The sequence below is a fragment of the Cheilinus undulatus genome, linkage group 8 (genome assembly GCF_018320785.1).
Source record: "Cheilinus undulatus linkage group 8, ASM1832078v1, whole genome shotgun sequence".
In the NCBI taxonomy this organism is placed as follows: Eukaryota; Metazoa; Chordata; class Actinopteri; order Labriformes; family Labridae; genus Cheilinus; species Cheilinus undulatus.
Window position 1 is genome coordinate 45,136,539 of NC_054872.1, and position 15,266 is coordinate 45,151,804.

A 15,266-nucleotide genomic window follows, 5' to 3' on the forward strand; every position below is an offset into this window, starting at 1 on the left:
TTCTTTTATTTTTGCTATAAATTTTAACCTCCTACATAACGCTGCTGCTCTGCTTTGCAGCTTCTGCAGCCCAAAATTATTTTAGAAGTAGAAATAAAGTCAAAATAAAATACTGTTTAGAGCTAAAAAATAAGTGGAATAATTGCTTTAGTGATCAACAAAAGATTTCCTACAACAATCTGACACATCTCAGAAAAAGGTTGTTTTGAGTTACTTTAATATGAATATTTAATGACTCTTTGGTATTTAGTTTTGAAAACTTAATATCTGAGTTTCTGTGCTGTTGCTCCCACAAAAAAACAATTTGCAGACATCAGTCTGAGTTGTGAAAAGCTGTTTGGCATCAAAGATCAAGCTAATCAACTGTAAAAAGAATCAAAAAGTTGTTCAACATTGAAAATAATTGAAAATAATAATAAGGAAAAGAGGATTCACACAGTAATTCAGAACAATATCTATTCAGATTTTCAAAGTTCATTGTCTGCCTTCCATTTTTTTAACTAACTTGAAATACACAATATTCAATCTTTGCCCCAAAAAACATTATTTTAAAGGTTTAGCCACACTCATGTCAGCCACAGGTTGGATAAGCATAACACCCAAATTCTGCACACTCCATATCATAGAGCACGAGCTGGATCCGTTTCCAAAGTCAGCAGAGTGCAGCTTTTAACAGGGAGAGATGAAAGATCACATGATCACAGGGAAACTATGAGTTCACATGGGAATTGCAAGATCATGTGATAACAAAACCAAATTGAGAGTAGCATATTGATTGCCTTTGTGAGTTTGATTAACGGTTCACTATATATTTCCGTGATTTTTTTCTTGCTCCTGCCATGGGCTTTGAAAATTGAAAGGTTTGCATTCTTTGAAAGGATGTGTGGTGTCATAAAATCCATCTCAAAATTAATTCTCCACTCATGGTATTTGTTACCTCTGTGACCCTCTTACTATCAGATGACCTGTGTCTTGTGCCACAGGATGGCATGATAAGGGGATAAGATTCATTAGCTGGAGTCTGTGCATTGTGTTGTGTTTTAAATTGATAATACATTTTGCCTTCTTATTCCTATTTGGGTCAGTCTGCTCCTTGTGGATTGATGGGATTTGGCAGTGACTTAAGCTGAAAATAGACTTGCTGCATATTATAAGTAGAGCAGAGCAAAGTGGTGCTTCTGGCACATGTTGCCGACAGGCCAGAGAATGTGTTCTGAGGAACTGCAAAGATGAACTTGCAAGGCAGCTATCTGTCCAGGTATGTGCTTCACATGTGGATTACTGCACAGATGGATTATGTGGAATTTGAGGGTGAGGTTTGGAATGCTGGCCATCACCATCTTTTTGGAGCCAGAGTTGGCCAAATTTTGAGAATAAGCTTATCTAACATGCTCTATCTCCACCGTGGATGAAAGATGGTTGTAGTAGCAGCTTGTAGATCACAGGAGTAGTGGCCACGTCATTGAGCAGTCCCAACTTTACTGCTCTTTTACTCTAAATGGGTTCACAGTTTACAAATGGGGAAGATGTTTTCCTTATAGTTTAGGTCCATAAACCTATTAGGAAAAAAGCTATTTTAATTAATATAAAGTAATGACTCAAGTCAGAAGAATTGGGTGATTGTCTCGTCCCACTAAATACAATCAGACTTATTTCAGCAAAAAGTGCTGTCAATCAATGTTTTATTTAAAAAAATGACAGGTTCAAATGAACAATATGGATCTAATCTAAATCTACATTGTGGCTTCACCAGCAGATTTCATCCAACCTGCACTGTATTTTCATGAGACGTATATTTTAGTAAATAATGATTGGATAATTTCATTTATTTTAAAAAAATCCAGTGTTATTGGAGTAAAATACCTGCACAAATATCAATCACATGTCATGACATTGCTAAACATAGCAGGTCAAATAAAGCCAAACTGAAGAGCCATTTGAGAGCCGAAAGAGCTGGCTCTTCTCCCAGATCACTGAAAAGGGTCAGAATTCCCATCATGAGCCTACAATGCTGTGAGGGCACTACATACTTGTGCACTGATGTGTTCAGGTAGCTTAACAAAATTCCAGTTAAACTGTACTCATCAGTGTGATTTCTATCCAAGTTATATCGCCACTTCCTGGTCCTGCCACTTGTCTTTTGCTTTTTTGTATACAGGAAATGATGGCAACTGAAACCAAGCACATTATGTAGGAGCTGAAGATGACCAATTATGAACAGCAATTGATTATACTGCTGATATTGCAAATGAAAGAGAGGAGGCCATGAACAATACAGCAACAGAATAATATGTGCAACTCTGTGTACACATGGATTTTTGTTCATATTGTTCTATTCATTACTTATATGTCCTTAAGGGGACAATAAAGTGCATTGTATCGTATCGTAGAATAAATGAACAGAACAGTTTTTGTGCTTGCTTGGCCTTCAAGGGACATAGATGAGTACTTCTGATATTATGCAATGTTTGAAAGAAGATTTTATGACTTCTAAGATGCACGTCAGGCTACATGTGCAGGCTTCTGCATAAATTCAGGGTAGCTTGCCTAGGATGTATATTCAACGTAGAAGTACAAATCAGGCCTATAAAGGTAACCCCTCAGTAAAGATAAGCCATTAGTGCCATCGGTTAGTAAAACTATGCAGACTAAAAGGGTAAGACACGTCTGCTTTTGTTATTCTGTTTATAACGTCCACATTTAATGACTGACCTTAGGTTGGGAGCCACATGTTCATATCATACAGGCAAAAATGATTTTTTTGTGCAATCGTGCAGTTAACACAAACTTACAGAAGGGCAACACAACATTGTAATGTGAAGCAGGCTTCTATGAGAGGTCCTTACCAGTGACATTGACTCCATCTGAGCGCTGACACCAGATTAAAGGCCGGGTGGAGTTTCCTCCGCTGATCCACTTGTACTCGTAACATTCACCTCCTGAGAGCAAAATAAAAACCAAACATCTATAATGTCTGTATAGTGGGAGTCTGCAATAAAGACAGTTAATCACATGAATGACAGATTAATAAAGCAGCTGCTGAATTATGGTTGTATAATAGGCTGCTGTCATATAATATAACTATCTTCACAGAAAGGTCCAGTTCAATGTTTTAATCTTCAGTAAGAGCTTTTGCTTAATGACTTTCTATCAATGCTATTATGACTTTATCAATATCTCCATCAGTGCAGTAAATGACCATATTTCCCCACGGAGTCTTGTGTAACCAATCATCAGCCCGGCCCATTTGGCGAGCGTAAATGAACAATTTAACCTTGGACAAAAGGCTGATCTATTCTCCTCAGGCTCTGGTACAGTATCACAGTTAAAGTCAATGGCACAGCTCTATCTCTAGCTTTCACGGGACGATTTGTCTGCAGCTCAGACAACTTCACCCTTTGTGTTATCCACTTTTCTCATTTCTTCCCGTCTTTTTCTCGCCGTGGTACGGCTGAGGCCCCTTTTTCAAACCAGACACGTTATCACTGAATCACCCACTTCAGCCGGAAACTTCCCACCATCTTTTACGAGCAGATTGGACTTTTTACAACTATAGAACATTTCTCAGAGGTAGAGCCAGTCTGGAAGCAGATATAATTCAGTATTTGTATTAGACCCACATAATTCTAAAGGGTTTTTTTGAAACATAACCAAGACTTTTAAGGGTTGGAGAGGAGATAGCTGATTTTCAAGCCTATTAAGTTTAAAAAGCCTCTTAATATCCACATTGTTATAAATGGGCTGCTCCAACACTGGGCTCACACTGTGAGCCTTAAAGGCTTATATCAGATTCAAAATGAACTGGTCATGGTCCTGAAATGACCCGCATGCATGAAAGGGGAATTTAAAAAAAATCTTGTGCTTTTATTTTAAGGGGGAACATGAAGGTCATAGAAGTCAGCGTTTACAGTGTGGTATAGAAATTGATGTGCAGCAGTAGGGAGAGAATTTGTGAGCAGTTGAAAATGAGGACGAGGAGAGGGAGAGCCAGTGGCTTTTTTTCCACAGTGAAATTGCTGCTAGCTCTGTAAGGAGGTGTATGTGGATACAGAGTCAGAGCCAAGAGTGGTGGGAGCATGATGTGAAAGACTTCACGGGAACAGACTTCATCCAGAATTTCAGGATGTCAGAAGCTACTTTTAACCACATCTGTCAACGGCAGCACTGAACTAAGCTGAATTCAAATATATAGAGGAATGCAGAAGTCAAGCAGGACCGTTAAAGCTGACATCACATGGCTCAAAATTATATGTGCAAGTGTTTGGTGTCACATGTAACAGAATATGGGCCACATGTTTCTGTGTTGTTTATACTAGTATGAAAAAAACATATCTGAATCACATCTGACTCATACATGAGATTTTTTAGCACCCACTTAGCCTGCGGTCTGAACACAGCCTCATATAGAGCGTCAGAACTGCTGTAAACGTTGATTACAGTTGGTGCTGCTGCTACGTTACGTGTTGGCTGTACCTTCAAAGTCATGAATCAATAGTACATTCATCAGTAACTGGAGAAAAAGCCATTAAAATAGCTTGTGGGGGGTGCCTTATATAGCAGTTATATAGTACGCCCCCATATATAGAGGCTATAGTCCTTTGTACTCATTCCCTACACTTTCATCCATTCCCTGCTATATCTGCCTCCCTATCTTCTACAATTAAAGGCACAAAAGCCAAAATAATCTAAAATATGCTGGGTAGAAGTAATGCAAAAAGTAATCATGGTAAATACTGAGTATGTAAATTCAGATCTCAATTAAAACAGTAACAAAAGATGAAGAGTAGGGACTCGCTATGCAGCTGTGCAAATTTAGCCTTTCACTTATTGTCAATTAAAAAAAATAATCAACCAAACTTTATTCATAAAGCACTTTTCAGACAAGTTCAATTCAGTCAGGAATACTTTCATTAACTATTTCATTGCAAGTTAGTCAAGCAGCATGCTTTGACCTTCTAGGGAGCGAAAGGTTAGGAACAATAAAAGTAGTTCAGAAGCAATCAAACCATTTTAGTATGAATCTGAATGTGGGGGTGCAACAAGCGTTCTGCTATAAATGAGGTGGCTGGGGTGGAGGAGGTCAAGCTCTGACAGCAGCAGTGTGGTGCATCAGCATTAATGAAAGCAGGGATTAGTGAGAAGTACGTCATATCTAAATGAAAATTACACCGCTGTGCTGAGAGAAAGAGCCTATCTTATATCCGAGCATTTCTAAAGGGAAAAAGGAAAGCCCTTCTTGTACTCACTGCACAAATAATAGAGCTTTGTTTGACTTCCAGTTCAGAAGAATAAATCTGAAAGCAAGCAATGACGCCAATGCAGGGCAGTTGCTTAAAATATGAGACAATACATCAATGATCAGTTTCTCTTATGCCATTATCATAGGGGCTGTCCATCATGATTTTGATTGGCTAGAGAAAGAAGTTAAATCGGCCAGCACAGTGCTGGTCCAAAAGTTTCAACTGAGAGTATTGATGCTGACGCCAATGGTGTTTTTCCACTCAGGGTGCACTGGAAATACTGGACAGCACTGGCTGCAAGTGTAAAAATGGCAGCTGTGGTCACAGCACAGTGATGTGATGGCTGCTATGTCAAGTGGCCATCAATATTAACCAATTAAATTCATTCATACACATTCAAAGGCTACTAAATCTGCAGTGGGGGCAAAGACACATTCACATGCACATTTGGAGAAGGGGATCAAACCCATGGCCTTCTAAGAGATGAGAGTTGAGAGTTAAATGGCCCTACCTAATGAGCTGCCGTCGCCCCTTAAAAATTATAACATGTCTCTGCAAGATGTTGAAAAGTATGCATAGATTTTGATCTATGCATATTGAATACCATTAATCCATAGTAGCATAAATCTGAATATGAGGATGCAACAAGCTTTATGCTAAAAAGGAGGAGGCTGGGGTGGAGGAAGTTAAGCTTTGACAGCAGCATTTAAGTGCAAAAACGGCAATACTGGACGGCATTGGCTGCAAATGCAAAAACGGCAGCCGTGGTCACAGGCCTTTAGATAGCAGGTCAAGCCTATCCATTCAGACCCATTCACTCAAGATTAACACAGTGATGATGAAGGCTGCTATGTACAGATAAAATCAGTGTTAACTAATAATATCCATTCATAGACTTTCAAAGGCCACTAAATCAGCAGTGGGGGCAAAGACATATTGTCATTTGGCTGCAGGAGAAGGGGATCAAACCCCTGCTTTTCTGAGATTTTTAAGAGGCAACTGGCTCTACCTACTGAGCCACAGTCACCTCTTAAAAATCTTAACAGGTCTCTGCAAGATGTTGAGAAGTAGCCATAAATATCAAACCAAAAATGACAAAAGTAAGCAAAACAAGTGTAGTTTGACATTATCATCCTGTATTGTCCTAAAAAGGAGTCAGTCAGTCTCAAGAATGACTTAAATTAAAAGAAGATTTGTCATTTCTGAATTGGACCTGTGGAGAAGAACCTTATAAATCATACATTGTCAGTTTTGATTTCTGCAGAAATGTCTTGCCTGATTAAAAACACAGCATTTATGAAAAGAGTGCAGTTAAATCTCTGATAGCTTCACAGTGTTATTTTCCTAAGAACTGGCATGTTAGTTGTTGTTATCATCTACTCTTTGAAATCAGTGTGAGTTCATAAAGCCCTGATACAGATAACAGGAATGTCTCCCACTGCAAAAGGAAAAGAAAAGCCTGTATGACCAGTGGGCTGAAAAAGGACCAGCATAGACAGGATTCATGGGTTGAGAGACGGTTGGGAATCAAAGAAGTCCTGTGGTATGTGCCTTAGCCATTAGGACCAGCAGAGCACCCCTACAAAAGTCTTTTTTGATGTTACTATTTGATCTGTTTTCCTCAGTCCCTAGTCTCTCTTTCTCCGTCACCGCCCTCCCTCCACTCTCTCGTCCTCCCCCGCCTTCCCTTGCTCTTGGCGGGGCCTCTCCTCCTCCCCCCTCTCTCTTCCTCAAGTGATGCTGTGAAACCAGGTCAGGCTGCTGAAGACTGCTGTGGGGCTATGTACGGTGGCCAAGAAGGGAGGAGAATGGGGGTAGGAGGCGAGGGGTGTGTGGATGGGGGGGGTGTGGTACCGGCTCTACATGCCGAGCCGATGGCGACTGTTCGCGATGAGCTTTGGTGGTGGTGATGGTGATTCACAGCCCGCCTTGTGCCTAATGGGTGATTAACATGCCCAGGGAGCTGCAGATATAACAGCAACTGTAAAAGAGCGTGGGGGGATTTCTGTGTTTGGAGATCTAACTCAGAACATTCCCACAGGAGAGTGCCAATTGACCCAGTGACATAGGAAAACACAAAGTCAGAGATGTTTGTGTATATTTTTCTCGGGGTTAACAGCTCAGGCATTTCCTGTCTTCTCTTAGACAAGCTCATGGCTGGTTTATGCTGGTGTTTCCATTTCTTGTGATGATCCATCAGGTCATTTCAGATAGATAGAAGACCAAACAGCCTGCAGGTATGACCCTGAGTTTAAGTGTCTCTCTGTGTTAGTCCTCGAAGCACATGATGAGCGCTACATCATCTCTCCCACTGACACCAAGGCTTATTCAAGTTACTTGTGATCATAGGGCACATGGAGAGTAAACAGGGCTGCAAACATGTGTATTTAGGTGACTTGAGTATCTACCTACCCACAAAAGTTGAAATAGGCCAGCCTAATCCTTTTTCTCTCTGGTCCACCTATGTCTACAAACATGAAATCTAATGGTTCGTCTAGAATCTGCTCTCCTTGTGATCCCTCAATGGGAGTTATTATAGTAATACTTGCTCCTCGCCTGGTATCTCAACCAGTGACTCATAACTAAACTTTTGCAAATGCTCGCCATTATTTTTCTCATCTTTGGGAGCTGCAGTCAAGCACAGGCTTTGACTTTCCAGGGAGTGCATGGCTAGAAACTTCGACATGGATAGATACATTTATGACAATGCATAATGAATACCAAAAAAATGGTTCTAAAGCAATTAATCCATAGTAGTATGAATCTGAATATGAGGGTGTAACAAGCTTTGTGTGATAAAGGTTTAATTATCACAGCCAGCCACAAGGAGGTGATTGAGATATTTCAGCTGAATATTTCTCTGGCTGTCATGCTGTCCATTACTGGGTTTGACATTAAAGCCGTGTTTCCATCAGGGGGTCCGGTTTGTTTCAGTTTGGTTTTGTATGGTTTGGTACACTAAAACCCCAAAATAGTTTGCGTTTCTACAGACACCCCTGCTCTCACTTGGGTGGGCGGGGCTGTAAAAGCATGCATGTCACAGACAGCGCGACTTAGCTGTTCTAGCAGCAGAGTTATAGAAAGGATGAGTGACAGAAATCAGTCGGGAATAAGCAGCAAACAGCTTTATTTTAGCTGAAAGGGCTTTTTAAAAAAATAACTACATTGTAATGATGTTAACCGCGGTCAGCATTGCTCCACAGATGATGGAATACGTGTACAGATAGTAACGCTATGTTAATATGTGAATATATCTAGTCTAGAACAGTTTATACGACAAAATATGAAAGTTTAGAGCTGTACTGTGAGAATTCGCCGCATTAAAAATAGAGTAAAAGTTCAGCTGGTGTTAAAATCAAGCTAGATTAAGTCAGAAATCTGGAGTGCGCTGATCTTGGTTTAAAATAGTCTGCAGCCTGAAGTTTTATGAGCCCGTTCAACAACCACAGAGTGATGTTTTCACAGGTTACTTAACATAAGAAGTTGATTAATAACTAGTTACAGATGAGAATGAACTGTTCTAAGGCTTCGTATTCACAAAACTTCTGCATTAATTTAGTTTCTCATCCATCACGGATGGATCAGGCTGATGTGAGCCTTTGGGCTCTGCTTTGTGTTCTTAATATCATCCAGATAAACGTCAGGAAACTTGATTTGTGGCCAGATACCAATATCCATAGACTAGCAAACAGTTTGGACCTCTGTCAAGTCCAAATATTTCCCATTTAGGCAGATATTTGTCCATTTTTCTCCTGTTTTCGCCCACTTCTCACAGCAGACTTCCTTGTTTGAAGCCTGGAGGCGAGCAGCTGAGTCGCGCGCTGACGTGACATCAGTGCAGCCCCTATTGTTGTGTGTGAACCTCCACCTTTTTGGTACGGTTAGGTAAGATTGGCACCCCTATGGAAGGGTGCCAAAAAGTGGGATGGTACGGGTCAGTTTTTTGGGACCCTTTCTCTATGGAAATGCCAAAAAAAGCACGCCGTACCAAACTGAGCCGGACCGCTCGGTGGAAACGACCTATAATATGCTGTGCAGTGGTTAGGGAAAAACCCAAGCAAACTGCACCCACAGAAGTGTTCCAAGCCAAGACATAAGGCAGCTTATCAAGAATAGACGGATAAATACCTGTTTAACATGCATTATTTTTCCTTGTTATGGCTGAAAAATGCCTTTAATTCATAGGGCTAGAAACATCAAAAATACACCAACGTGTATCGGCTTGTGCCTTCTTAAGGCTGTAGTGGCACACTGAGACAAAGAGAGTAATTATTGCTGCAGCCACCACAGGTGTGTTTTTGGAGTTGCTTTAATAGCTGTAGGGAGTTTATTTACAAAAAAAAAAAAAAAAAAAAAAATCCTGAAATGCCACAACATATTTTTTTCCTCTGCACATGTTCTGAATGTCATAATGTTCTAGGGGCCAGATGGGTAATGGGGGGGGGGGGTCTGATGAAGAAGCCCCCAGGCCACCAGTTGATGATGTTGATGATCACTGTGCTAGAGTTATGTTGACCAGGAGAGCCCAGCTTACAGTAGAAGTGGCTCTGTGTATCTTTATTTCACACTCCAGCCCGGATCTAACTGATTATTAATATGCATACTTCACCAAACCAAGGAGGAGGCCATTGCTTTAAGATCATATCAATGGTGTTCTTGTTATGTAACTAATCATTTGTTTGTATTTCTTTCAAATACTGTATTTTTTTGTACGTACTGCACTGATCACATTGTCTTGTTTTGTTCTTGTCCTTCTAACTCTGTTTTATAACCTGTGCCATTATTTGTTTGTAGTTATACTGTATGATATAAACCTGTGTGAAAGCCACAGGTGAAATACATCGTTTGCTCTTAATAAAGTTACAGTTAATTCATTTCATATAGATTCTTTCTCTGTTTTGATAACTTTTTTCCCTGCAACAGACAAACACATGAGAGCCTGGGCTGTGCAAGAAAACATAACATCAAATGATACTGATACCTGTTTTTATACCAGAGCAACAAAAATATCCAAAAATCTCTCTTGGACACCCAAATTACTAATGTATCACTGCAGTCAGGCCAGAAACCTCCATTATCCAATATCACCACTTTCCTGTGAATAAAAATAATCCTGTACCTTGAAATTAATTTGAATTCTAAATTGTGATTGTCAGCATCTTTTTGACACTTTTTATTGGTTTAAAACTTGTAACAACCCACTGACAGATGCAAAGCATGACAAATGGAACTGATTTGTGGAAAAAATTAAAAATCATGAAAAATGGAGATACAAGGTTTTGGCCTGACACCAGCGAAATCTTTATCTCGATCGTTATTTGGATATACAGTACTGTACTGCAGAACTTTTGGGCATGTTTGGACTGAGTCTGAAGTAAGGTGTAGATGTGGCGAGTAGCCACCTCAAAGTGGGAAAAGGACTGACATAATCCAGGTCTGCCACAAGCCCCTGGGTGTGCTGTGTCCTTATCCCAAGGGCCCGAAAAACCACCAGCGGTTTCCAGGTGTATTACCATGGATGAAAAGGAGAGCATCTAACTTTTTTTTTTTACCATAAGTTAGAAATAAACCAAGGTTTTCATCAACTTTAATACTTGTTTCTGCTATTATTTTTTTGTTATTATAAATGTGTACATTGCTTTTGCAATGAAACTGCTGATGTTTTCCGTGCCAATAAAGCTAACTGAATTGAAATGAACTGAACTGAAAATGTCCTCACTAAAAAGATGCCGTCAACCTTACCTTGGCTGCCAAGCTTGACACACGTGTGTCAACATGTGCCAAGGTTGTGTCACATTGGACTTGTAATGAATCCTCAGTGCCCCACATGCCTAAAACACATGACTGTATATATCGACTTTAATAAAAGTGACTGCTGCCAACACAGATAGAACACTGAATGATCAGTTTCTGATAATAGCATCTCAGTGTTCTCTGCTAGGCTACTGTCACTATCTCAGCTAACTTGCTAACTGAAATCCCTCTCCTAATGGTACAGCTATAAGAATTATACAATGATACAGCTTCAATGGTGAAGTGACTTTAAACATAAATTAACAAGAGTGCTGGAAATATATTTTAATGTCCAGGCAATAGTAGGTGCTAATGGAAAATCAGAAAAATTTCAGTTATGACAGCTTTGTTAACGCTCCAGTTACAAACTTTTGTTTTTCTTTTTATTCTTGCACCCCCTGGGGAAAAAGCGGTTCCTTTTTTTTTTTTGGTTGATTTTGTCCTTTACATACAAAGGTTGTGTTGCATGAAAAAATCTTTTCTTGCTCAACTAAAAAGCCACACATGATTTACTGAATATTTCTTGAAGAAAATCGGACAAAAAGACGGATTCTTCAGCGTGCTGTTAAATATCCCGTCTGACACCAACCTTGCAGCACTGATCACAGCCATTAGAAACTACTAAACAGAAATCGTCTGGCTTGTAGTTGATCTTCAGTTTTGATTTTATAGGTCATTAAGGGGCATCAGTATTAACTTCAGTCTGCTTCCTAACCAGTTAAAAGCTCCTCACAGGGGCTTTAAATGATAATAACATTTGGTGTGCTGCACCAAAGTAACTTATAGTCGAAGCTCTGCCTCTAAAAGCCCTAAAAATGATGAATGAATGAATTAAATCTTAAGTTAATTTGCTATGCACTGAGAGTTCAATCAGTCAAAGAGATATGGCTCATTCCCACATGTGGCCATGTTCTCTCTCTGGTCTCCCTCTTCCTTCTGCCTGATACACACCTGAGTTCAATCTGCATTTGGTGAGGAGGAGGGGTATTTAGAGGAGTAGGTAGAGGGTCTTGGTTAGGCCAGGGTCTCTCGGCCCTTTTAGTTTCCTAGGTTTGTCTTCATTGCTTTACGTCTCTGACTGAATAAAGCTTGTGGGTTATTCTTTCATCCTTTGTGTTGTTGGTCTCCTTTTTTGAGACGTGGTTATGTTAATAATTTTTAAGGAAATTCAAACAATCCTCTTTTAAAGATACCTCAGAGTATTCTTACCTGTGCAGGTCTGAGACTCCCAGGCCTGGTCAGGACAGAGCTGCAGGTTTTCAGGTTCCTGGGCCAACACGGCTCGAGATCGAACCTGAACAGAGCCAAAGTCCACGCCAGCCCCCTTCACACAGATGCTCACACAGGAGCTCCAGTCTGACCACTCCATCAGGTAACATTCACCTGTGGAGACAGAGAAAAAATAATATAGTGGATGTGCTTATTATTAAAGAATCCTGTCTATCCTAACATTTTTGACAAAAATGTCAAAGTTGCCAGAAACCTTCAGCTCTGTCTTTCCAATGATGCAGTGTTCCAATTTAACTCAAAAAGACTATCATGGGCTTAAGGTTTAGATTAGAAAAAATCAAGGTAACACACATGACACAGTACATAAAAAAACATACAAAAGCACAGAAACTGCATGTTTTTTTTGTACAACATTAAAAAACCCTTAGATACATCTGTACCAATGCCTCCACAACACTGACTGGTATTGAACTGCACTGCCCACTGCTGTTAGACATCACCAAGATGATTTCATTCAAAGGCATCAAGTCGGCAGATAAATCTATACTAAAGATTTCTTAGGAGACCTTGTATTATTGACTCATGCAGTCTGAAACATCTCACTTACACTGCACCATCTAGACCTCTTTAGTAGAACCTAAGAGCGTCATTTTAAGTGTCTCTTAGCCTTTGCATGCTGATTTGACAGAACAAGATAATTTAAGCCATTACCTTGGATGTAGGCCGGTTGCAGATAAAATTATGTCATCATAGATTTGCCCGTTAATTTAAAAAGTAAAAAGTAGTTCTCAACTGGTGGGTCAGAAGGCAAAACTGGGTTGCAAAGGCGTTTTTAGTGGGCCTGATGTGATCCACTAAAAATGTGGCAAAAAGTCTACGTGGTGTTGCCCTGAAATTTTCCCCCTTCCATATACACTGGTCAATATATTAGGTACACTGCCAGGACAAAGTTAAAACCCCATTTTGCCTTCAGAAATGCCTTAATTCTTCGTGGCATGTTTCAACAAGGTGCTGGAAACATTCCTCAGAGATTTTGCTCCATATTGACATGATAGCATCTCACACAGCTGCTGCAGATTTGTCGGCTGCACATCCATGATGTGAATCTTCCATTCCACTACATCCCAAAGGTGCTCTATTGGATTGAGATCTGGTGACTGTGGAGGCCTCTGGAGTACAGAGAAGTGAAGCAGTTTGAGATGATTTGAGCTTTGTGGCATGGTGCATTATGCTGCTTGAAGTAGCAACCAGATGATTGGTGGTCAAAGGTTTGGTCATGGTTCGCAACAATACTCAGGTGGACTGTGGCGTTGGTACCAAGGGGCCCAAAATGTGCCAAGAAAATATCCCCCACGCCATTATACCATCACACCAGTTTGAACTGTTGATACAAGTAAGAATGAAGCCATGCTTTCCTGTTGTTTACACCAAATTCTGACCCTTCTGAAAATTGCATCTGGACTCATCAGAAAAGGCAACGTTTTCCAATCTTCTATTGTCTAATTTTGGTGAGCCTGTGTGAATTGTAGCCTCAGTTTTCTGTTCTTAGCTGACAGGAGTGACCTGGTCTTCTGCTGCTGAAGCCCATCTTGGCCCACCAAGGTTCCAGTGATGTGTGTTCAGAGATGTATTTTGCATACCTTGGTTGTTACTGTTGCCTTTCTATCATCTTGAACCAGTCTGCCAATTCTCCTCTGACTTCTGACATCAACATTTTCATCTACACAACTCTCGCTCACTGGATATTTTCCCTTTTCAAGACCATTTCCAATTGTAATGACCCTGGGTCATATTTTTGTCGTGTTTGCTTATAAATGCAGCTTTACCTCCTCTCCTGCAGTGTGTGAGTAGTGGGTGTGTCTGTCTCAGTGAGTGTTTCAGTGTCAGCTGGAGTGTGTGTGTGATTAGGCCCTGGTGCTGAGGCTGACTGCTCCCACCTGAGAGACTCCAGCAAGTCTACATATACCTGCTGCTGCAGCCTGCTCTTTCTCTTTTGCTCCAGCCACTTCCAACAAAGCAAGCTGTGTATTGTTTACTGTGTGTAGTCTGTCTATTTTTTAGGCTTTTGTAACAGATATATGTGCCCCTGGCCAGTCCACAATCCCCTCAAGTACCAGAAAAATCCCCCCCTTTCAGAAAATGTGTCCTAAAACAAGCTGTTCTCAGATTTTCCCCTCATGATGTCATGTGGGGAGTTAGCCCTGCCCCAGGTTCAGTTGGCCTTCCCCACTTGGATGAAAGTTCCACCCTCCTCTCCTGATCCACATCCATTAAGCCACATCCATTTCCTGAGGGGGCGTGGTCAGGAGCACATCAGGGGTGTCCTAATTCTCCTTTAAATTGAGGGCTAGGGCAAAGGGCTACATAGCCCTTGAAACAGAGATTTTCCAGTACCACGCTTGAAACCAAGGGGTGTGATGAATTTCCCCCCATGCACTGTGTTCAATTGCAAAATGGCCCGACTACAAAGGAGGCCTGTAAATGTAAAAATATTTTCAGCATAATGATTATAGAAAACACAACAGTTGTGTATATTCAATCTTTAGCCACTGGGGATGGGAATTTATTGTATTTTTGGTATGTACACGTGTAAACCAGAGCTATTAACTGTATAAATAAGTGGAGAAGATCAACACAGAGATCCATGGTGGGAATGAGATAGTTGAAGCTTTATTGTCACCTCCGATGACACAGCAGTTTATCGGCAATGTGTGATGATGAACAGTAATCAAGTGGTGTCTCATATCTTAAGTGAAGGTTTTCACCCTGCCTCTTACCGCTCTGTTTCAAGGGGCAGGGGCAAGGGTTAAGGGGTAGAAATGGGATTGGTCCTCAGTCTAGCCCATCTGGCATCAACAACTTGGACACATTCAAAGTCACTTAAATCCCCTATCTTCCCCCTTCTGATGCTCGGTTTGAACTTTAGCAAGTCATCTTGACCACTACATGCACAAATGCATCAAGTTGCTGCCATGGGATTGTCTAATTAGCCATCTGTTTTAA

The 15,266-nt window shown here is 40.6% G+C and overlaps 1 protein-coding gene across 2 annotated transcripts in view; it reads right to left on the minus strand.

Annotated features, from left to right (window-relative positions):
- Positions 1–15,266, minus strand: part of LOC121513348 (thrombospondin type-1 domain-containing protein 7A) — a 365,219-nt gene that overhangs the window by 21,976 nt on the left and 327,977 nt on the right. For both annotated transcript variants that reach the window (XM_041793044.1, XM_041793043.1), the window contains 2 exons: positions 12,243–12,416; positions 2,847–2,939 (listed from right to left, as the gene is read on the minus strand). In XM_041793044.1, coding sequence (XP_041648978.1) covers positions 2,847–2,939; positions 12,243–12,416 — 267 coding nt within the window. The remainder of the gene's footprint in view (positions 1–2,846; positions 2,940–12,242; positions 12,417–15,266) is intronic.